Consider the following 23939-nt stretch of genomic DNA (forward strand, 5'->3'; position numbering starts at 1 on the left):
CATGATTAAAGATGACTTTGTTCTAAAAAGTACACAAGTACCATCTCTTCTTCTGAACTTTCTCCCACTTGTGTTCCTGATTAAAAGTGATTGATCAGATCATATTATTTGAGTGATGTTTAACCTGCATTGATTATGTATTTGTTTATGGGCTCAGTTTAAAACACTAGTTCTTACTGTTAAAAGTCCTAAGTAGGATACTTTGAGGATTACTGAAATAAATAGAGAAAACTTTGACTGGATTATATGGTTTTTATTAACCTGGCTGTATAATATAAGGATGAAAAGTAACTACATTATTCAAGTTTCAAAAAAGTTTCCTTTTTCTATGTTGTTTCCTTGTTTAACATTTTATAAATTCTGCATTTAATTATTCCCAATGTTTTAATATAAATGAATTCAACACTCCGTTATTTGTAAATTTGCACAATGCATTTGATTTATTTCAGGACGATCTGCCTATTGCCTAAACCCTCCCATCTCCTAGCACTCCAGCGACATTGCCAACTTTTGACAATAAAACAAATTGTCATCATGATTTTAGTTTAATCTGGGGATGGTGAAATACTGGCTTCTAAATCTACTTCCTGCCAGCCCTTAGTAAACCAAAAGAATATAATTGGTGTTCTCATAATGCCTCCAGGCAGCTTTCTGCAGCCCTTCGAAAAATGGGAGGGTGAGTTGTGATCATTAATCTTCCACAAGTTGCCCCTTACTATATGAAGTGAAGAACGTATATAGAGCAATTCAGAAGTAGAGAGGGCTTATTCCCAGATAAATCAAAATAGTATCTTAATGATTAATATGATAGAATTAGAGTACTTCTATGAAACTGGGTAAACAGAGTTCTGAACTTGTTTTTAATTTTTCACTTAATTTTCAGATACTTCTGTACTGTGTACTTGATATTCATTAAACTCAAGTTACTGTGACCAAATTAAGTGTAATATATAGCTGTTTCAATGTGCAAACTATTTCAGTGTAGTATCTGTTATAAGTATATTGATCTGTACTTAATATACATAATGATCTATACTCTAGATCTCTAATGCAAGTGAGAAATGCCTCTGCAGAAACAAAAGAGAGTAACATTTCCTTAAACCGACGTCTCTCACAATGTATAGAATACTGTTCATTTTTATTTATTTAATTTATATACAGTAGCTGGCCTTCTCACAAGCAAGAAATTCTGGGTGAAATACAATAAAACTAAAACAATAAATATCCAAAATCATTATCATTAATGTTTATTAATACATTTAAAAAACTATAAAACAGCTAAAACAAAATCAATAGGAAAAGCGGTGTTAATAATAATAGAATCACTCATTCCCTGGGTCCTCAGTCCTGCTGGCATAACCAGATCTTAAGGGACCTTTGGAAGCCTAGAAGCAATGAGACCATCTTTATCTGGGGAAGAGGTAAGTTTCCACAGTGTGGGGGCACTATCTAAGGCTCACCAAATGTAGCTCCCTAGGCAACAAGATCCATAACATACTCATCTATTAGATCTGGCGGATGAAATTTAGAAGATCTATTGGTTTGGGGAGTACAACAGAAGCAGGAACAGGACATTGAAAAGCTATCTTGGCCCACGTAAAGTTTCACTCATGATGGCAGGGATTTACCCCTCCCTCAATATGGATCCTGATGCTTGCCTAAAGCAAACAGAATGGCCAGTCATAGCACAAGTAGTCAACAGAGTATAAAACAGCATACACAAAATACATCTTTTAAAAAAATCATAGATGGGAAAATTGGAGTGTGTTGCCTTTAGAAATATGTTTAAAAATCTTCAGTTGATAATATGAACATTTTTGTTCTACCCCAGAAACTATTAGTCTAAGCTCCAGTCCCTGAGGGAGGCAAACTGATGTCCCCCCCCATCTGTAAGATAGCCACAAAAAGTAAAAGAAAAGAAACATATTAATTAAAAGAAAATCAACACATTAGCTATCCCAAAATAATTGTTGCTGTTACTAAAATTTTATTATAGGTAGTATGCTACCTATTTATTTTACAAAGTGTGGATCAACAAAACGTGAATCCTGATGAAAACTGGAAATAAATCCATTTTTTCCTCATTCTTGAACACAGCCAAGCAAAAGACATAACTAGACATACAATTTCCATAATTCTCATTTTCCTTTTCAATCAGCAAATATCAATGAACAGTAATATTATATTTTTTTCAGTAGGTATTAATTGGAATTAATACTCTAAAATTCTTATGCAGTAGTTTAATGTTGAAGTACCTGATTAAGAAAATTACTTATCTATTAAATATTTGGTATTTATGTACAAGGGGATGTGATGGTTCAGTGGTTAAAAATGGTGAGCTTATCAGCTGGAAAGCTGACAACCCTGGTTTGAGAGCCAAACGCTGCGCGACCGAGTGAACGCCCATTACTTGCCCCAGTTAGCAGTTCTAAAACATACAAATGTGAGTAGATTAATAGGTACCACTTCAGTGGGAAGATAACAATGTTCCATATGCCTTTGGCATATAGCTATGCTGGTCACATGACCACAGAAAATGTTTTTGGACAACGTTGGCTTCCTTGGCCAAGAAACAAAGGTAAGTACTGCGCCCAAGAGAAAGATACGACTGGACAGGAAAACCTTTACTTTTTTTTATTTTATGTACAAAATTCCATGTGTTGATTATAGTTTACCTATCTCCCAATCTATCTATGTTCTATAAATTAATTGTAATATTTAACTAAAAGGTAGTTAAAAGGTAACTAAAAGAAATGAACAAGCCTAAGTTCTTCTGTGTTTGTCTCAAAATAAAACATTGCCATGTCCTGTGCTTTTTTATATTTGGAAAATGATACTAATCTATGAAATAAAAATAAAGTTATATAACTATAAGGCTTTATAAACAGAGAAGTGAGCTGCAAAATTAATAAGTCAGAATGTAACAAGAGTTAACAGTTCTAAACAATAAGCAAACATCTTCTGAAAAAGTAGCAAGTGTTGCTACTAGTACTAGATTATTAAAAGGTACCATCTGCTTGTTGACAGAAGAGAAACAGGATGGTAATGAAACTAAATGGTTGTGCAAAGTGGTCTTTGTGTGATTCAAGCTGATTTTGAACAGGGGAAATCCTGTTTTATAAGGTGCATAACCTTAGCAGGCTTAAAATAGCTCAATTCACTGTGCTATTTGTCTTTTAAGGGGAAAAGAAAATTTTTGCATGTAAAAGATCTCCACAGAATGCTGAAAAAACTCTGGTTTGATATGCTGAGGAATGACCAAAGTGAGTTAGATAAGCCACTGTTGTGATTTGGTATCCAGAGAACTTCTTAAGTCCCACCCTACCCTCTTTTGATTGCATTGCCGTGAGGCTGCTATATCACTTTATGGCTTGTGAGGAGGAGAATGTGAAGTAAACAGCATTCCTTAAGAACCATTTCCTGTTCTGAAGAATATTCATATTGCCTTTCCTCTGCTTTGATTTGTATTTATTGTCAAGTTGCTATTGATCTGCAAGCTACAACCTGCTATGCTTTGTATCTAACAAACACAGTTTTCCTGCTATGGTTAATGGAAAGGTAACCTTGTAAAAAAACAAAAGAACAGACAGAAAACAAAGACAGAAAAACAAAACCAACCCTTATAAATTATTGGGCTACAAACAAACATGCAGTTTAGATTCTAAGTGCACAGTCCTATGATGATAATCTAAAATAAGTAGAATTAGGAACTTTCTCCACAGTCCTCTCCCAACAGCTGGGAGCTTAACAAAGCTGATTCTAGAATTCATAATAAAGGTTTATAGCTTTTACCAGCTCCACAACATATAAGAAAGCAAACTCAAGAATAGTCTCATCGGCCCATCTGTTTATCTATCTATAGGACTTAGGTGACTACCTATCTCATACCATGATTCTAGGTGATTCACAACAATCCATAAAACATTGTTTAAAACAAGCACTTCCCCCCAGATGCCAGACCAAATTTCCTCCCAGATCAAGCCCAATGCTTGTGGGAAAATCCAGGTCTTCATAGTCCTCCAGACAGCTAAAAAGGTAGGGGTATCTCTGATCTCTGGTGGGAGGCTATTCCAAAAGATTGGGGTAGCCATTGAGAAGGAAACTTTCTATCCATTGACAAGATTTAAGGGGAGGAGACCTGCAGCATACTCACCTTATCTAATCTAGTAGGACAGGGAGATACCCTCAGGGAAAGACGGTCCCACAATGCTCTGGGGCCTGTGTCATGTAGGGCTTTAAACGTAAAAAATAGCACTTTCAACTGCCCACAGAAAGCAACCAGAAGCAGTAGTGTTTTGGGGGTGAACTGAACGTTCCATTGCTTTCTGAGCCAAATGTAGCTCACAGACGGCCTGCACAAATGGAAATTGCTAAACTGTGTTCCACACAAGCTTAGCTCAGATTTGACGGTTCGACAAAATTGCTTTAAGCTACTTCAATGTCTGACTGCTATGTAGTCAGTGTGGATCAAGTCCACAATTGGCTAATGTCCAATGTCCAGAAACTTGTAAATAAAAGTTAGGAGAATCTTGTTTACATTAATGTCAAGGCCTGCAAGTACTTGAGCTCATATAAGACTCTCCCTCCTCCCACAAAATGGCTTTTCTACTCCAGAATGTCCTGGGCCATACAAATAAGGCCTCTTCACAACTGCAGGTGGGTTCCCCACTCCCTCAGTTTTTCCCCCTCTTTCCCCTCTCCCCATGCCCAATACCTCAGCTCTCTGACAGATATCCTTAGCAACTAATGCAGGTCAAGCCCCCAATGAGCTATTTCAGAATGCTTAGAGATCACTAGATAAATGTAAAGATGATCTTTGCATTTTTTGTGCTGATTCTGTTTTAATGAGCAATGGGAATAATTAAAAGCTAGTGATTCTATATGACCTATTATTTTTTATTCGATTTGGGATACTATCATATCAAGTGTACAATGTTTGTTTTTCACATCTGTTTGTCAACTATTTCAAAAAAAATAGTTTTTTTCTACTTGGAAAAGAATACTTTCCCCCCTTCCCCCAAAATGGAAATGGATAATGTCAAATGCTAGCATATAATACCGTTGCTGCTGGCACTTTGATTCAAGTGTAAAAATAAAAGGATTGCACTGAGTTTCAACTATGAAATCCTACTGAGATTACTTGTGCTGGCTAAAATTTGTTTTTTATCTATAGATTATTTCCCCAGGAAATGCCTCCATTTGATGTCCCATGGACACGCTCCAGATTCCTTGGATGTTCCTTGTATCAGGAGTCACTCTGATTCATATGTACTTGATTTTGACTCCACAGTTGATGTATGCCATCAGTTTGTAGAAGCCTAAAAAAAAAAAAACCCACTGCTGAATATGCAGACCTCATTCTCGGTATGAAATTAACTTTGAAGTGGAACACAACTGGTAGGCAGCTCATTTTCTTTAAGGATAACACCCTCCTTCCTCTCACTTCCGATGGCTATTATGTCGTGTTGAGAATGTTCTGCTGTTTTTTCAGCTGTTGAAAAGTACCGGATATCAATTACTTGGTGCAGGGAGGATGCCGGCCTGAATAGCTGCTCTCCATTTAATGTTACTTCTCACTTCCCTGTCAAGGGTTCTGCCATGCAAATGCAGCCCTCCTTCACTCCTCTTGGGTCAAGGCTTCATGACTTCCCCTTCCCTTTTATGACATGTTCATGGGGGAGGGGGGGGAAAAATTAACTCTTTAAAAACTAACATTTACTCAAGAATCTCACTGGATTGGGCAGATTTCAATCTTCCAAGGCAAAATCAAAAGTAAAAAAAGCTACACTCCCATTCATTTTAAAAGGAGAAAGTTAATAGTAAGGGAGAAAAATGTTAATCATGCGTAACTGGATAAAATGGCTTTTGTTATTTTTCACAGACAAAAGGAACAGCATAAAATCATATGTTGTACACATTATAGACTTTTAAGCTTTTACTAATTTGTACCAATTATGAGCGTTGATACAATGCCATAATGCCATACACAAGTGCTCTTAACATATAACACAACATTGAGATTACAGTTTAAACCAGCTGTTTCCCTAAAAGTCTGAGAAAAAAAACCCAGAAGGTCCTGGTAACTTTAAAATCATGTAAGCATTTAAAATTCAAACAACCAAATTCTGATTTTACTTTTTGTCAACTTTTGTATCAGGTCTAGTGGTCAGGATGTTGTCCCATCTATTCTGATGATGGTTTACCATGTAATCTGGCAATCCATGCTGTTTTTAATCCTCCCCTTCTCTGCACAAAGCCTCTTTTAATATAGATTATTTGGTGGAGGAGAAGATAAGAACCAGAATAGTGTAATGGTTAAGGCATCAGGTAGAAACCAGGAGACAATGAGTTCTAGTCCTCCTCTGGACACAAACCCAGCTGGGTAGTCTTGAATTAGTCTCTCTCTCTCTCTCTCTCTCTCTCTCTCTCTCTCTCTCTCTCTCTCTCTCTCTCTCAGTCCTTGGAAGCAGCCAAGGACAAGCCACTTCTGAAAAACGGTTGCCAAGAAAACTTGGTTTAGGCAGTCTCCAAGAATTGGACATGACTGAACAGAAAAAGATATTTGGGAAGGTCAGTTTATCTCACAACTAAATATTAAGCTTTGAAATGAGAATCCACCAATTGTTAGAAATGTTGCAGAAGGAAAGCAGAATTGGCATAATAAGGTTGTTGTTACTCAAGCAAAATGGTAATTGATTTTTCCCCTCTCTGTCATAATATATATTAGCTGAATTTATTGGTCTTTGAGGGAGAGTTTATTTCAGATCAGTCACTAGGCAAACTTAACCCATACTGCTATAATATCATCTTCCTGTTCCTACAGGATATGAGCCATCCAAATCTCAAAGGACTGAAGTGGAATTAGAGATTAATATTTACTAGGTGGCACAATATGTATTTGTTGCTCCCTCCCTTGCATTTCTTCAAGAGGAGTTGTTCATGTAGAATGAGCTCATCTACAATATAGAATCTTGTCCCTCCCAGCATCTGCCCTTAATTTTGACCAAAGGGAGGGTTGTCTCAGGATAACCCTTATTTGGACTCCTTTATCATCTCAAGAGTCAGGATATTCACATGCATATACTGTAGTGCCCAGGAGATAATCTAGTTGGAATCACACTAAGGTCATATACTAACATATCCATCTGTTGATAAGATTTGAGATGGTTGATTTTGGTTCAGTATGTTGAGTGAATTTAGCCCCTGTAGTTTGTAAAATGTGGTTTACAATTTAGTACTAGAAAACCCATATCCTGTTACGTCATTGTTTTGGAAATATTTCCTTACCTAAACAGAGAAACAGAGTGAGCATAAATGGGCAAAAAAGTAGTGGGAGCAGAAGTAACTTCTTCCTTCCTTCCTTCCTTCCTCCCCCCCTCTTTCCTGCCACATGAGTTTAGACCACCTGCTAGCTTTCTGACTGACTAAAAATAATGGCTGCTGCATAGATCAGGGAGGATATGCAGAGGTGTGGCATATGTTGGAAAGGGGGAGCAAGATGGTGGCAAGGGCTAGGAAGGATAAGTAGGCAAGGTGGGATATGGATTGGGAAGGTTGCACAGGGTGTGACAAAAACCAGTAAGAGTATATGGGGATGCAAAGAGGTGCATGAGAAGTAGTGCACTGATCAAGCATGGGGGTACAGCATAGGTCAGGAGGTGTGCATGGGAATGTGCAAGTGGCTACCATGGCACAAACACAGAAGAACTGTGGAGATTGCATGGGTGGGTGAAACTTACCCAAGCAACTTGTGACCTTCTCTGCCAGCCTTCCCATTGCCTTGTGGGATGCTGTCATTGAGCATTGGAAATGACAGTCACAATTTACTTCTTGTATTTGATGTACCATCAGTCTTTCAACATTTGATTTAGTAACTAAAAATGAAGCCATGTCCTCTAACTAGGCACAGGAGTTAATGAACTAGAATCCAATCAAATATAGTATGAATGAGTCTCCTAAAATGTATTCGTCCTTTTCCATTAGTGCTTTATTGTACTTCCTAAACATATGCTACTTCTCAATGTGAGAATGCCTTATGTCAACACATGCAAAATTTCTCACAAGACTTGTCCTTCTATGGTTGTATCAGTTAAAGGGAATATTACTTTTTAAAATTTACTCAGCTATTTAGTTTAGAAAGGAAATCACTGGCTTTTGAAGCATCCAATTTATATCAATAAATCTTTCAGGGCAAGAATTAATAACTAAACAGAATAAATAATAATAATTTATTTTGGGGGTTCTTTCTAATCTTAATTCACATTTCTGAAGCAGTCAATTGCAACAATTGTTTTTAAGTTTTCTGAGGGGTTATTTGGTTTTAAAGTAAGCTCTCACTGATACAGGAGTGGATTCTCCTTCCTAAAATTTCTTCTGTTTCTCCCTTGGAGATTGCTGATATAGTTGGACAGCTGCACTCCATGACTTATGCTTTGACCTTGTGACCTTCTTGGCTCTTTTTTAAAAAAGAATCCCTTTCAGAATAAAAGACATTTTGGCTTTTCAAAAAAAAAAAAAAAACAACTTGCTAACTTCAGGCTTCTTCATTTTAAAGAAGAATAAATGATTCCTGTTCATTATCATAATTTGGGGTGTGTGTATCAAGGGTCCATTTCATTCTAATTGGAATTCTAAAACATATAAAATTGTTCATCTAAGCTGTCAGTGTTCTACCCAGGGCTTTTTTTTGTCATAGAACGCCCAGAACGGAGTTCTGGCACCTTTTTTGGATGGAACCTGTAGGGTAGGCAAGGCGGATTGTATGATGTGTGTGAGTTCCGGCACCTTTTTTTTTTTTTTAAGAAAAAAAACACTGGTTCTATCACTCTATTTTTATTTGACTGATTTGTTTTGATTTAACCTTTCCTAGTTTGGTACCTTCCAAAATGATTAGATTATAACTCCTATGCTGGCTAAAAAAAACTTAGAACTATAGTACCATACATCTGTAGGGCAACAAGTTGGAACCAACTTGTTTAATTTCAAAAGTATCCAGAAAATCAGATAATAGGAATCAGGATGTTATGTTCAAATGGATAATTATCAGGACTGAGCCTTAATGGATAAATTATCTCTGAAATTAACAGTAATCACACACCCCCAAAAGCATCACTTTTGTAGTTCCTTTTTGTAAAAAAATTAACTATGGCTCTTAAAACTGATAGAGAGTAAGGAAGAATTACTTATAAAAACAAGAAGACTGAGGGCTAAACAAGACATGAGCTTAAATGCTTTAATAAGATAACACAATGAACTTAACAGGTTTAAATATACACCCTTGCCTGAGTTAAAACTGCATTCTTTAACCATAACCAACTACTTGCAGAGAAGGAAAGTCTCCATGAGGAGGGGAGGACTTAAAAAAAGAAGAAAAAGAATCTGAGCTGTATGCACTATGGCAGGGGTAGGCAACCTTGGCTCTTTTATGACTCGTGGACTTCAACTCCCAGAATTCCTGAGCCAGCTATGCTATGCTAACCCTATGCTGGCTCAGGATTTCTGGGAGTTGAAGTCCACGAGTCATAAAAGAGCCAAGGTTGCCTACCCCTGCACTATGGGAATTGGGACTGGTGACAAGCTCATACTTATTACTACTTTTAAATATAAAACTGAAACTTAATGTTCATTCTTTAAAAATATATGCTTTTAACAATAATCATCATGCCTAATTTGTCCTAGAGTAGGGAGAAAATACAGAGGACATTGGATAGATCTGATGTTGCAATTGTACTGAGTTTTGGGATTAGTGCCTGGTTTTTTTTAATTAAACCAGCAGTGCACTATTTGCTCTTGATGTACACGCACAGCTCATTTCATTCCAAGATACATCTACCAGTACATGGAGCTCTTCCTTACCAACTTAATTCCAAGGCATGAAAAAAATTTTAGGCAGTCGGGTGTCCTCTGCCTCAGTGCATGAAAAATTCATCACACGCAACAGAGCTGCTCTGGCCACATGCAAATTTTGGTTGAGATGTAACTACATATTTGGCTTTTGGAAATGAATTTTTAATCTATGTTGCAAATAAGATTTTAATCATTAGAAGTGATTCATACTTGATTGGTACTTTCTCTCCAGCTTTTCCCATTCTATACAATTTTAACAAAACCTACGTGCTGAGCCTGCATCAGGGATTGCTTTAATTCGTTGCCCTAACAGCATTTGCTGCAACCTTATTCTTTCTCCCGCTGGTGGGCCGTTATCTTTTCTATACCTTTCACAATAATGTGAGCTGGCAAAGTTCTATAATTATGATAAGTCACTTATCAAAAGCATTTGCTGCTTAAATAGCAACTTCTCTTAAACTGGCATGTTACCCTCTCAATCTAAAGGATTCTTTATACCTAATCTATCATTGGCTTGACTTGATGAGCTATCAGAAACAGCGGCAACAATCAGGAGTTAAGTAGATTCATCAAGAATAATTCATATGACAGTGTTTAATTTAATATGAACTATTTGATATAATTAATTTAAAAACTACACTTATCCTTCAGAGTCAGTAAAATGGATGTGAATTTGGTGAAACAAAAAGCAATTTGTACTAAACAGATAAAATCAAGACAAAAGCTATTTCCTTTGGATGCTTTTAAAGTAAAGTGAAAGTGATATACTTTTCTTACACATATACGTATACAAACACATGTCAATCAGAATTGGTCATGCTCAGATTGTTGTTTATTTCTTCATTTGAACGGAATTTTCCTGCTACATAATAACATAACATTCCTATAGAGAGGTCATTTGATACCCGTACCTTCCAGATTTGGTGACATAAAACTTGAAGATTGTGAGCCAAGATGTCTCTGTTTTTGCCGCTGCCTTCACATCTCCTCTTACATTTCAACAGCCGCAAATCCCAGGAATTACAAGTGAAATAAAGAGGAAGAAGTAGGATCATCTTTAATTTCATATCAACTCCTTTTCTTCCTAAACCAACAGATAGCCAAATTGTGCAGGTGGCCTAAGATAGGGAAGATTGGTCAAGAAATAGTGGAGCTAATGCCAAGAATTCCTATGATGGAGTCTTTGGGCAGAGAGAGGTTTCTAAATGGAAAATGTCCTTTAACATGATTGTAGGGCCATTCAGATATTAGGGATATTTAGCACTGAAATAGGTTTGAAATATGCCTTGGCAAGAAAGTTGCTCATAGCTTCTAAATAGTGGGTGACCCTTGCTAATAATGCACTAGATCTTTTTGTGACCCATGAAAATTGCTGCTTTAATCATCTAGATCTGAAACTGGTCTACGTTTTCTACTGGCCTTATGTAATTCATGAAAAAGCCTTATAAGATTTGGTACAATGGCACCCTGATATTTATCGCACCACTTCAATCTAATTATTCCATTTCTATCAAAGTTTTTTTTTAAAAAAAAAAAACAGAACAAAACAGCAAATGATGAACTGAACTGGATTATAGCATTTCAACCTGCTGTATGAAGACATTCTTGTATTTCAGCATTAGCCTGCTAGCAATAGGTGACCAGCAGTTCCAAGCTGACAGGTTAGCAGGCTTCTAGAGAAAGATAATTATTTCTTTCATATCCTATATCAAAATGCAAATGAGATGCTGCAGGAAAAACAACGACCTCCAACTTTCTTACGTCCCTCCCCAGCAATTCAGTAACACTTTCTGCAAGCTTGTATTATCTAGCCAACTCTGCTGATCTCAGAAAGAGAAGCAGGTCAGATCTTATTAATACTTGAGCGGGAGATTGCCAGGCAGTCACAGGGCAGGGAAGATTAAAAAATAAATAAATCTCAGGACAAGACAATCACAACCTCTTCCCATACTATGTAAAAAAACAACAACTGTATGTCCGAGTCCATGAAGTCCTCAGGAGTCAAGCTCAACTTGAGAGATTCTTACCTTTACCCTGTATTCTTTTTAGCTTATATACACTAACCTGAACTAAATATTCCTTAATATGCTATAGTCATTAGATGTGATTACTGCAATGCATCATATACTGATTGTCTCTGAAGAATTTAAGAACTTGTTTAGTCCAGTATAGAAACAAAGGACCTAATTGGAGCTGTTTGTTGGGGACATATAACATTCATTTCCTAAGAGCTGCACTCATTTCCAGTTTGCTTCTTGGAAAAGTTTCACATCATGTCAAAAGTATTTTGTAGATAAATGATTAAAAAAGCACACAACTTCTTCCCATTTGAGATTGTCATTTTATTTCTGGAGCGAAGTTTTTTTTTCATAGCTGGAATATGGGAGAAAAATCCTTCGTTTGGCTCCATCCAACTCAGAGACTAACTTCAGTTCCTTCCTACAGAGCATTAAAAAACTATTTACCTACAATTTTCCATTTGCCTGCTGATTTCTTTTACACTCTTAGTATTTTATTTGCTGCTTTGAATGAGATTATTAAACAGCAAAGGTGATATGCCAAGAATAACTAAATTCTTAAGAAATACATAAGACAAATGCCTTTCCTAGTTTTCAGAGACCCATTCAATAAATGCTAGGGACTGAACACATACAGTATGTTTTGCATGTAGATCACCACACTGATTTATAATCCTTCTCCACCAAGAAGGGATGAAAAAAATGTCTTTTAAATGTTCCTTTCAAAAAGTTAAATTAGTAAAGTCAGATATCGGTGAAAAGAGCTTTTTTTTAAAAAAATAGGCACTTAATTTCAGTAAGAAAAAGGAGAAATCCAAATTGGATTACTTTCCATGGAAGGATAATGAATGAAGACCGTATTCCACAGAAAGATAAAGAGTGCAACTCGCAACGAGCACAGCAGACATTACATTTTCAAAGGACTTACTGACTTCCAGGAGAGAAATGTAAGCAACTATACATTGCTAAGGCATACTACGGATATTGGTCAATGAGAGGAAAGAAAGAAACACAGATACCAGCTGCAGCAATATGAAGCCTACACCTGCACGTAACCTTGTAAGACCGAGTAATTGCAAACTCTGCATCTGGTACTATCTCAAGGGAAATACTGAAAATGGGAAGGTGATTTCAGAAAACAAAAGCCTCCAACTGAGAAGATTAATTTCGTACAGTAGCACTGAAGAGATTGATTGGACACTAGGTGTGTATGAGTGTGTTCAAGAGAAAGAACATGACTGCAACAAATCTCAGAGTGGTTATGAACATGAATTAATGAATTATTTCCAGGTTTGGAAAAGCGGACAAATTTATGCAAGTCTATCAGTTGGGTTACTCAATTCCCTTTGTTCAAGGATTATTTAATACTCTCTCAGTGCTGTAATAAATAATATTGTAGGGAGCAATTGTTCCCTTATGTCATTCATTTAAACCTTTTTTTGTTTAATGGCTGGAGAAAAGCAGAATTCTAGATGGCCTTTTAAAACTCCTCTTTAAACTTAAGCAAACTTCTAAAGATTAGGCAGATGCTTTGTATAGGCTCCTACAAATGATTTTCTACAGTGACAATTCTCTCTTAGCCTTCTCAGATTTACCTTAGTGTCCTTTAGACTAAAAATGCTGTTCTTGTACCAAAGAAGGACTTAGAAGAATCAAAATATTGATTTTTTTTTAGAATCAGCATTTATTTTTTTTTTGCTGGAGAGTTGGCCAAGTTTCCTTGGGAGATATATCATATTAATACTGATCATTAAAGGCCTTGGTGACTGACCTCTGCTTCTAGTGAAGAGTCTATTTTGGGCACCAATACTTTCCTTACCTGAGATGACTCCGACAAAATTATCGTTTGAACTAAAGCAGTTTACAACAAAAGTGAAAATGAACAGCAAACAAAAGCAACAATTTTTGAGAAAGCAGAACAGTCTCAACCATAGAACTGGTTTGTGATTTCATCACATACTGTACTCAGGATAAAAATCCCTTGTCTGAGGTGTCACAGATGAAAGGAGAAAATGGTACTGCAGTTCTTAACAAGGAAGTTCTCCAACTATGTCCAGGGGCCAAAGGGACATTGCAGAGTTGGCCAGACCTCATGTTATTTTTTTTTTTCTTTGTGAAGAGATTAAATATTGCTTGACAGTCTTCTGCAGTGCTTGCGTTAGAGAGCCTCAGGGCAAAGAATCTCTCTCTCCTACAAATCCTTGGCTTTCACATTTCTATTTTCCCTTTCTTCCTGGAGATTAAATAACACAATCCAGTATGAGAATGAGTATCCATCACTCTTGAGCCCTTGGGAAGATCTGACTTAGCAAAAAGTTTCCCACAAAATGTTGCCAAATGATGACTGCAAACTTTGATTAATATGAGGTCACATGACTGGCTTGATTGAATCCTGGTTGTTTTCTTTGCAGCTTTTCATAACAATTGAGATCTCCCAGAGCATTAGCAACCTTGCTCTGTTAACCCTGTTGTGAGTTAGACTACTACAATTTAACAAACCCAATACTCCAAGGAAGCCTCCAATATGAAAGCTGAAATCTGTTTAGGAATCACATTCACACAGCCTAATTTTTAAAGTGGGAATACAGAAGTTAGGAACAATTTGCTCTCTCCAGCTCCAACTGGTATATTTATTCATTCACCAATTTATTTACCACATTTAAATTCCATTTTTTCCAATTAAGCTTATTAAAAACAGATTTAAATATACAATCTATACTTAAACTTATGGAGGGTTTTTTTAAACCATATAGTGTATAATTTAAAACATCACTTGTTCAGAAATGTGAGAACTAATAGGAAACCAACTAAATAAAGCCAGCAAAAGCTAGAAGAAAGCCATGTTTTTATCTTATGCCTGGAAACAGAGATAGTTCAAACCAGACTGACTTCAAGCACTAAGGAAGGAATTTTATAGGAGAAGCCACAAAATGACCTGCTTTTATGTGGATACTAGGTGAACTTCATAAAAGGAAACAAGCCTCTTTATCTGTTCTACATGCTGCGCAAGTTCAAGAGAAAATTAGGCTGTCTGTTAAGTAGTTTGCTTCCACATTGTTTAGAGTTTAAACATCCTATCCAACATCTTGTATGCTCCTGGAAACAAATGGACCATTATGTTTTGACTTACAATGATATAAAAAACGAGGTCAGTGAATGTGCCGTGGTATGCTTCAGAACAGTGAACAGTTTAAAAGTGGTCCAGTAATGTCAGCCCAAGAAGGTATATCCAACCATGAAACCATTGCCATATAGGTTAGGATGCTTATCTTGCAAAATCTGAGTGAGCTTCCCCCTCCCTCACTTTATCTTCACATGAACTAAGATGGACATTTACTCAAACTAATTTCTTAATCTGGGTTGAGCCCCTATTATGTGACCTCAAAAGGTAGCAATGATTCACATTATTTCAGCCAATGTGCAGGTTCCCTCCCAAGTACTAAAATAATATCATTGTATGGCATGTGGTAAATACTTTGGAAGATTGGGTGAGAAGATGCTGTCTAGGGCAGACATGTCAAACTCGCGACGTCACGTGACATCGCGCAACGTATCGGAGCTTTTTCTCCATTGCCGGCAATGGGGTGGGCACGGCTCTGGTATGATGAAACCGGCCCATGGGCCGGCAGTTTGACACCCCTGGTCTAGGGAATGGTCAGATGATAGCCTGCAACTGGATAGTGAATGGGGCAAGAGGTGCAGAAGGGATCCTCCCTAGTTTCTTTGGTCGTAAAGTAGTTGGTTGGGAGACTTATACTTTCAGACTTGAAGATTGTGTTAATGTAGCTTTACAATAAAGCAGAATTTGCTCATCTGGCTGTGTTTCCTGTCTGGTCTTCCTGGTAAGATAGATATTCATCAAACTACTCTTATCAGGACTGGATAAGCATAAGTAAGCTCTTTGACAAAGACCCTTCTTAACTTTGAGACAGGCCACCAAATAATATGTACTCCAACCTATAATGTACTTTTTCCATGTGACACTGTGCCAGCCCTTTGAGATAGGCCAGGTCAGGAAAAAAAAATGCCACCAAGGCTACAGCAACTCTGCTTCATTGTTATAGGTCAGGGGTAGGCAACCCAAAACACTCAAAGAGCCACTTGAACCCGTTTCCCACCAAAAACAAAACACTGGGAGGCGCAAAACCCTTTTGATATCTAAAATGAAGATAACACTGCATATATCCTTTTTTATCTTTATTATAGGTGTGTGTGTGTGTGTGTGTGTGAGAGAGAGAGAGAGAGAGAGAGTGTTTTTGTGTGTGTGTGTGTGTATACACACAAACACACACACACATTAAAAATAAAAGTAAAAATATGACTCTTGGGAATATCCATACTATTAAAACAATGATCACCAAGAGAATGCTTTAAGAGAATAAAATTACATACACACACAGGTAAAAAAAGGATATATGCAGTGTTATCTTCATTTTAGATGTCAAAAGGGTCTCTCTCTCTCTGTCTCTCTCCCTCCCTCCCTCTCTCTGCCCTTGGTCTGCCACTCCTCTTCCCCCACTCTCTTTCTTTCTCTCTCTTTCCTCTCTCTCTCCCCCTCCCTCTCTCTCTCTCTTCTCTCTCTCTCTTTCTCCCCCCCTCCTATCTGCTGCTCACCTGGCAAGCTTCAAGTTGTTCTCCAACAATCTCAGGGGTAGGCAACCTCGTCTCTTTTATGACTCATGGACTTCAACTCCCAGAATTCCTGAGTCAGCCTAGCTGGGCTAGCTAGCTCTCTCCTGCCCTTCCTGCTTCCTGCAGAGACGCAGCAAAGGGAGGAGCTCCGCCCAGTAAGCTTTTCAGCTCCTCGGAGAACACTGTGAGTGCACTCTCTTTACACACACACACACACACACACACACACACACACACACACACACACACAGAGAGAGAGAGAGAGAGAGAGAGAGAGAGAGAAGCAGGGAAGCGCAATTGCCTCTCTCTGTCTCTGTCTCTCTCTGCAAAGGCAGAGGAGGCTGGGAGTCACAGGGGAAGGCTCAAAGAGCCGCATATGGCTCCGGAGCCGCAGGTTGCCGACCTGTGTTATAGGTTATGATAACAGACTCTTGAAAGCCTGATGGAATTTCCATACTCCCCCTCTTAGAGCAAAGAGAATAAAGGTGGGATTATTTTGGGGTTTTTTCCCCTCACCCCCTCTAATTTCCGAGGGCTAAGTAGATGTTTACTCAAACACTTTTGCATTCCTTCTTCAAGGTTATCTCTGTATTTCTCCATACACTCTGTCTGAGGCTCTGGATGGACTGAATGTGTGTGAATATAATGGCAGCCATATATTCTTGTTGGCTGACTTAAAATACATATACACATCACAAGAGTTTCTCTTGAACTACCAGACTGGAAAAAAGTAAGACAGTGGAAAAGGCAGCATCCACAAGCAACATATCCCATCAGAAACACCAGATGACTGAGCTTGTACTCCATGGCAGAAAACTATTCATCAGCAAAAGTAGGATATATTGTCATGCTGATTTCCTATAAGCACCAAAGTCATACAAGCTGACTGTAAAACTAGTTTTTCAGAAAAACAGAACCTAGATACTGTTGCTGATAGAGGCTGGAATTGGAGGAAGTGAGCTTTGCTTTGTCTTAGAAAAATCAGGAAAAGGGCCACTTGATCTTTCTTTCCCAAATTCTTTAGATTATGTCCAGCTCTTGGTGCCTCTAGAAATTTTCCTTCTCCTTCTATTTATTTCTCTACTGTCATATACCATTCCAAAATGTATTTTGAAATAAGCTAGTCAAGCTTATGTAAAGTCAAAGCTACCATCAAAGTGGGACACAAGAGTTAAGATGGTGAAGAACTGAATGGGAAATAATAGTTCCATGAATCAAATAGGACATGAACAGCTGGGGAGCATATTCAGTTTTTGTTCTATAATGGTGCACATATAAAATAAATGAAAATGATGGAATGGAAAAGTAATGGACATGAAGAAGAGACTGAAAAAAGTGGAGTGGAGAATAGAAAAGTATAAGCATGGAGGTAGCAATAGGATTGAAAGGAAAGAATGGGAACAGGGATGTGATAGGGGCTGAGTTTTAGGATTTTGTTTTTCAAACAACAGAAGAAACCACTAAGTTGTTGCAATGAATAATAAGCCAGTGGAACATGCCTCTCTAATGGATAGTTGCATTTTAACTGTTACCATCACCTGAGACAAGGGGGAAAACTATAGGGATACAAATGACACATGAACAAAATAAATATAGCTCTCCTGATACTAAATTAGTGAACTGTAGCCAACCTCATCACAGATGGGAATATAAGAAACAGCATGGAATGCCAAATGCTCTTTAAATAAAATAATGCTTTTTAACTACATCAAAGTATATTTAAAGAGCATTAAAGCCTGGGAAACGTTCTCTCTTAGGAGAGATTCCAAAATCCAATTAGATATTCTTAATACCACCTAATATAAATTTAAACAATTAGACAAATTTTGTGGGAAACAGGTGACATCTATCAAAAAAGCATACAGTAATGCAAAATAGTACTTGTGTATATGTTTCTATCTCTACATGATACATACAAAACTAAAACCACTTCTAAACCATTTTAAAAAAGTATACCATATCTGAAAAATGGTGGTCAATATTGCAGAACATAAATCACATAGAATAAATTTCTTTCTCTTTTGCTCTCTTTCCCTTTTTAATACTCTCTTTTCTTTTTCAGACACTACAAGTTTCCAGAGATCACTCCTTCCAGAGATCTATGCTGCTTGTTCAGAGGGCTTTGTGAAGAACCAATTTAGTGTAGGGATTAAGGCACCAGGTTAGAAACTGGGAGATCATGAGATCTAGTCCACCTTAGGCATGAAGGCTAGCTGGGTAGCCTTGGGCCAATCACTCTCTCTCAGTTAACCTACCTAAACTAACACAATATCATAGAGAAAGAAAAATAAGAGAGTCCAGATAAAACCAGCCTAAGGTTGCATAAAAACTCTGTGACAAAAAGGAAAGAGGGACACATAACCAAAGCAGAATACTGGCAAATAGCAAGGATGGAGTCAGGAAAGCTAAGGCTCAGAATAAATGAAGACTTGCAACAAATGCCAAAAATAATTTAAAAACTTTCCTTCAATGTGTAAGAAACAAGAACAAACTCAAGGAAATGATTGGTCCACTAGTGGGAGAAGATGGTAAGGAGGACAAACCTTATTGCCTTCTTTGACAAAGTGATGAAATTAGTGGATCAGGGAAATTCTGTGGACATACTTTACTTAGACTTAAATAAGGCGTTTGACAAAGTAGACCTCAGCCTACTTCTTGGTAAGATAGAACAATGTGGTACAGAAAGCATCACCACCAGATGGATTTGCAATTAGCTGATCAACCGCACTCAGCAAATGACCCTTAATGGAACCATATCTGTATGGAAGAAAAAATGCAGTGGGGTACTTCAGGGTTCTGCCTTAGGCCCAATACTCTTATAAATAAGCTAAATGAGGGGATAGAAGGGGAACTCATTAAAGCTGTAAATGATACCAAGCTAGGGGAAATAGCTAACACTTTGAAAGATAAACTCAAGATTCAGAAGAACCTTGACAGACCTGAACATTGGGCCCTATCCAGCAAAATGCAATTCAGTGGTGAGAAAAATAAGGTCCTGCACTTAGACAAGAAAAACCAAATGCACAGGTATAGAATAGATAGTACCTGGCTCAACAGTAGGAACTGTGAGAGGGATCTAGCTGGACCACCACTTAAATATGAGCCAGTAGTGTGCTGTAGTTACAAAGAAAGCCAAAGCAGTTCTAGGCTGCATCAACACTGGGATAATATCAAGATCAGGTGAAGTGATAATGTCTCTTGGGGTAACATCATCATAGCATAGTTTTTCAGTACTTGAGAGGCTTTCACAGAAAAGAGGGGATTGATCTATTCTCAAAAGCACCTGAGGATAGGACATTAAGCAATGGGTGAAATATCATTAAAGAGAGATCTAACCTAGAACTAAGGAGAAATTTCCCGACAGTGAGAACAATTAATCAGTGGAACAGCTTGCCTCCAGAAATTGTAAGTGCTCCATCACCGGGGTTTTCAAGAAGGGATTGGACAACCATATGTCCATAATGGTAAAAGGTCTCCTGCCCAAGCAGGGGGCTGGACTAAAAGACCTCCAAGGTTCCATCCAACCTTGTTATTCTATGTTCTGTGTTCTACCTCACAGGTTGTTATTGTGGGGAATTTAGGAGGAGGAAGGAGTATTATGTTTGCTCACTGTCTTGAGTTATTTATTGAACAAAATAAAGGGAGGTTAAAAAAAAGGTAAGCTTTTGGTTAGGTCAAGGGCACATATGACCTTATGACCAGAGGTTGCCCAGCCCTAAATGTGGCTGAAACATTCAGGCTTTGAAACTTTCCTTCCTTGGTGGGGAATGTAGACTGCAGAACCATGATATTTCAGATGTGTGCTCCAATGAAAGGCTAAAATGTGGTAGAAGTTGACATTCATTTAATAAGCACACACCTCACCAAATTAGATACTGCCCCAGTGAATGCTGATAATCATATGTAGATAACTTTCCACATTTTCTTGAATACTATAGACCAGTGATGGCGAACCTTTTAGAGACTGAGTGCCCAAACTGCAACCCAAAACCCACTTATTTATCGCAAAGTGCCAGGGCTGCATCAGCATTGTGGTGCCCTCAGGGTGGGGGCACTGGGTGGGCGTGGCTGCAGTGGTCACAGCAGACTGTATGAGCAGGCCGGGGCCAGGGCAGTGGGGGCCAGTCCCTCGCCTTCTAACGCTGCTTGCTTGCTCACTTCCTGCCCTGTCGCTTCCAAACGCTCACGTGTTCACTGCTCTGACGAACTCTGCTGGAGCAACGGCGTGCGTGCCCACAGAGAGGACTCTGAGTGCCGCCTCTGGCATGCGTGCCATAGGTTCGCCACCACTGCTATAGACTTCCATTGTAACTTTTGCATGAGAACATTGGCATTCCAATTCTAGTCACTTTATTATTGTTTACTAAAGTTTGAAACTGGTAAAGGTTTGTCAACAGAACATATAAAATATGACAAAATTAATAACAAAATTAATTACCCTGAATTTTTTAGTTCTTTTCATCTAAAAGAGAAGATTTGAGACATGACAGAACCTTTGGGACAGTTGGAATTCTCACATCACCAAGAGTGGTATGCCTCTTTTCCATCAAAGTGTTTATTAATTATAATTCCATAATTAGTACAATTTAACCAAGAAATTAATTTGCCATATAGGTAGAAAACTTCTGTAGATTTAACAGTAGATAAAATCTGAAAGAATAAATAGCAGGAAAATATGAACAAAGAGGTACCATAAATATGTAAGACAGCTGGACTCTTGGGGGGGGGTGCTTTGTTTGAACATAAAATCCCTCAGTATCCCTGAGAATGATGCATTGACTTAGAAAGCTACCTTTTCTTCCTTCTGACCATATATATTCCTGGATTGGTATGGTAGGCAGCTATAAACTATCTGTATTTCCATGTTCTTAGTTTCCTTTTTTAACACTGCTACTTATTGTTTGATTCTACTTTGACTTTCACCAAACTTTGGTCATGTAAAGTCATGGTTCATATTATTTGTAATTTTCAAATAAAATTATTCTGTACTTTAGGATTTGCTAAAAATCTTTCCTGCCATATTTAGTGTGAGATGCTGGGGACAGCGACGGTAAGCGAGGAGCTAAATTAGAAAAACCTGCTTACACTATGACCATAGAGTGGAACTAATTAAATAAATGTGTATGTTTGTATGCATGTATATGTGCACTATGGCTTTTCATTGGGCACTGCTTATAGTACAAATATTTGTTGTTTGTTTCCAGGATCTTTGTGAAACAAGATTTATAGAGTTTTGGCTCTTCAGAAAAGTTGGAATATCTTCTTAAAAGTGAAAGCAGATGTTTGGTTCACATGAGCTGAGAAACGGTGTGATAGCAAAGAAAGCACAATCTTAGTTTGGGAAGGAGAACATAATTGATTCACGAGGACTACTCAATTTAATTATTTGTTATAATTCTACTATTAAATGAATGTTTCAATAAATATTAACAACAAAGTAACATGTATATTAGGCCTGACATTTCTGACCCTACAGAAGTGAGCAACTGCCTCTGGGCCCATATATTATTGTGATGACTTAAGTTTGTGGGCTCCAAGATCACCACAGATGGGGACTGCAGCCAAGAAATTAAAAGACGCTTGCTCCTGGGGAGGAAAGATATGGCAAATCTAGACAGCATACTAAAAAGCAGAGCCATCACCCTGCCAACAAAAGTGCATATAGTCAAGGCCATGGTTTTCCCAGTTGCAATGTATGGCTGTGAAAGTTGGATCATAAGAAAGGCTGAGCGCCAAAGAATTGAGGCCTCTGAACTACAGTGCTGGAGAAGACTCCTGCAAGTCCCTTGGACTGCAAGGCGTTCAAACAAGTCAGTCTTAGAAGAGATCAACCCCAACTGCTCTTTAGAAAGCCAGATCCTGAAGTTGAAACTCAAATACTAATGAGAAGGAAGGACTCACTGGAGAAGAGCCTAATGCTGGGAAAGATTGATTTAATGTGGGGGTTGTGGTGGCTGGGAATTCGGAGAGCTGTGATCCCAAAATCCATAGGCATGGATTGCCTTCAACCAGTTTGGATTTTTTTCGGGAGGAGGGTGTGTCCAAGTCAGGTGCCTTGACTAGTCCCTGCAGTTTTCTTGGTAAGACTTAGGAAGTGGTTTGCTCTTGCCTCCTTCCTATAGATGAGAGAGAATGACTGGCCCAAGGTCATCCAGCTGATGTCTTGCCTAAGGCAGGAATAGAACTCATGGTCTCCCACATTTTAGCCTGATGACAACCTCAAAACTGTCTTGTCTTGGAAAATATAGGGTTAGAAAGTTATAGCAATCCACTTCATTAGTGGAGATTTACTCAATTATTTAGGTATGGGGCTATAGTATGAATGCCTTTGCTGTGAAAAATGAAATTTCCTTCAAAAAACTCTAGAGTAATTGATGTGGGACTGTGATTGCAACTGTTCCCAGCAGCCCCTTCGTCCTCCACAAAGGATGTCTCATTCAGCTCTGCTAAAGTGTCTAAGATCTCATAGAACAAGCTTCCTCAGCATCACATCCTTGTCTACAGATCATGATTCTTGCTGACATGTTCAGTGATTGAAACTTCATCTCTCCCCCTCCCCACATTGGCTGTCTAAATTATTAACACAGCTATAAAGATGGCACTAAATCATCAGCAGAAGGGCAGCATAACAAAATTGCAACATAATCTCTCATTTCATTGCCAGATGTCTGTTCAATGCAGATTTTGCTAAACAGTGGAACAGTGGGAGGAGGAAAAGACTCCTTGATTGCCTGTGAAAAAACATTTGTATGGACACACTTGTGTCTGCATTAAAGAGTGACTGTGTATAAATATACAATAAAGCTTACCTGGGTAAGGATGCATACTGTCTTTCTATGCCTTCAAACTGGAGGTGGTGTGGAGTCTCATCTGGACCTTTTCCAGACACCTGTGGAGAGCAGTATAATTAGTGATGAAGATCAATTATTCAACCCTGTTACTGAAAACATTTCTCAAAAATGATAATCAAAAACAAACGAGGCTCTAGCACGCCAAAATCAACAGAGAAGAAATTCTGAGGCTCAAGAGAAATTCACATTTGATGTTATTACTATTTATAATAATTTTCTTTAAGAATCCTTCTTATTATTCCTTTTCCAAGCCAAAAAAGAAGCTGTGAAGTTGTATGGAACATATTTTTGAAAGGAATCAAGAAAAATATTGCATGAAATGAAGCCAGTTATTGATATATGATGATTGGTCAAGTTAAGATTTGGACCTAAATTAGCTTTATTGAAACTGTGGGACAGACTATAAAAAGGAACACGCAAGTTCATGATTATCTGTTTACCAGGGCATAAAACATGATACTGTCTATATGATTGCAACAGAACACTGAACCATTGTCTTCCAAAGTGCTGGAGGAATGTATGATAATTAACAAAAATATGAATCTATTCTTCACTTTGGCAGAAGTGTCATGAAGGAACAAATAAGAAAATA

General features: G+C 37.9%; 1 protein-coding gene across 3 annotated transcripts in view; it reads right to left on the reverse strand.

Annotated features, from left to right (window-relative positions):
- PARD3B (par-3 family cell polarity regulator beta) overlaps positions 1-23939 on the reverse strand; it is a 461004-nt gene that overhangs the window by 16738 nt on the left and 420327 nt on the right. For 2 of the 3 annotated variants that reach the window (XM_039341567.1, XM_039341566.1), the window contains exon 20: positions 23306-23385. In XM_039341567.1, the coding sequence (XP_039197501.1) occupies positions 23306-23385 (80 nt within the window). Of the gene's footprint in view, positions 1-4998; positions 5319-23305; positions 23386-23939 lie in introns of those variants that run through there. The other variant, XM_039341568.1, reaches the window with a different exon arrangement.

The sequence above is a fragment of the Crotalus tigris genome, unplaced genomic scaffold (genome assembly GCF_016545835.1).
Source record: "Crotalus tigris isolate CLP2741 ecotype Arizona unplaced genomic scaffold, ASM1654583v1 scf7180000017767.837487, whole genome shotgun sequence".
In the NCBI taxonomy this organism is placed as follows: domain Eukaryota; kingdom Metazoa; phylum Chordata; class Lepidosauria; order Squamata; family Viperidae; genus Crotalus; species Crotalus tigris.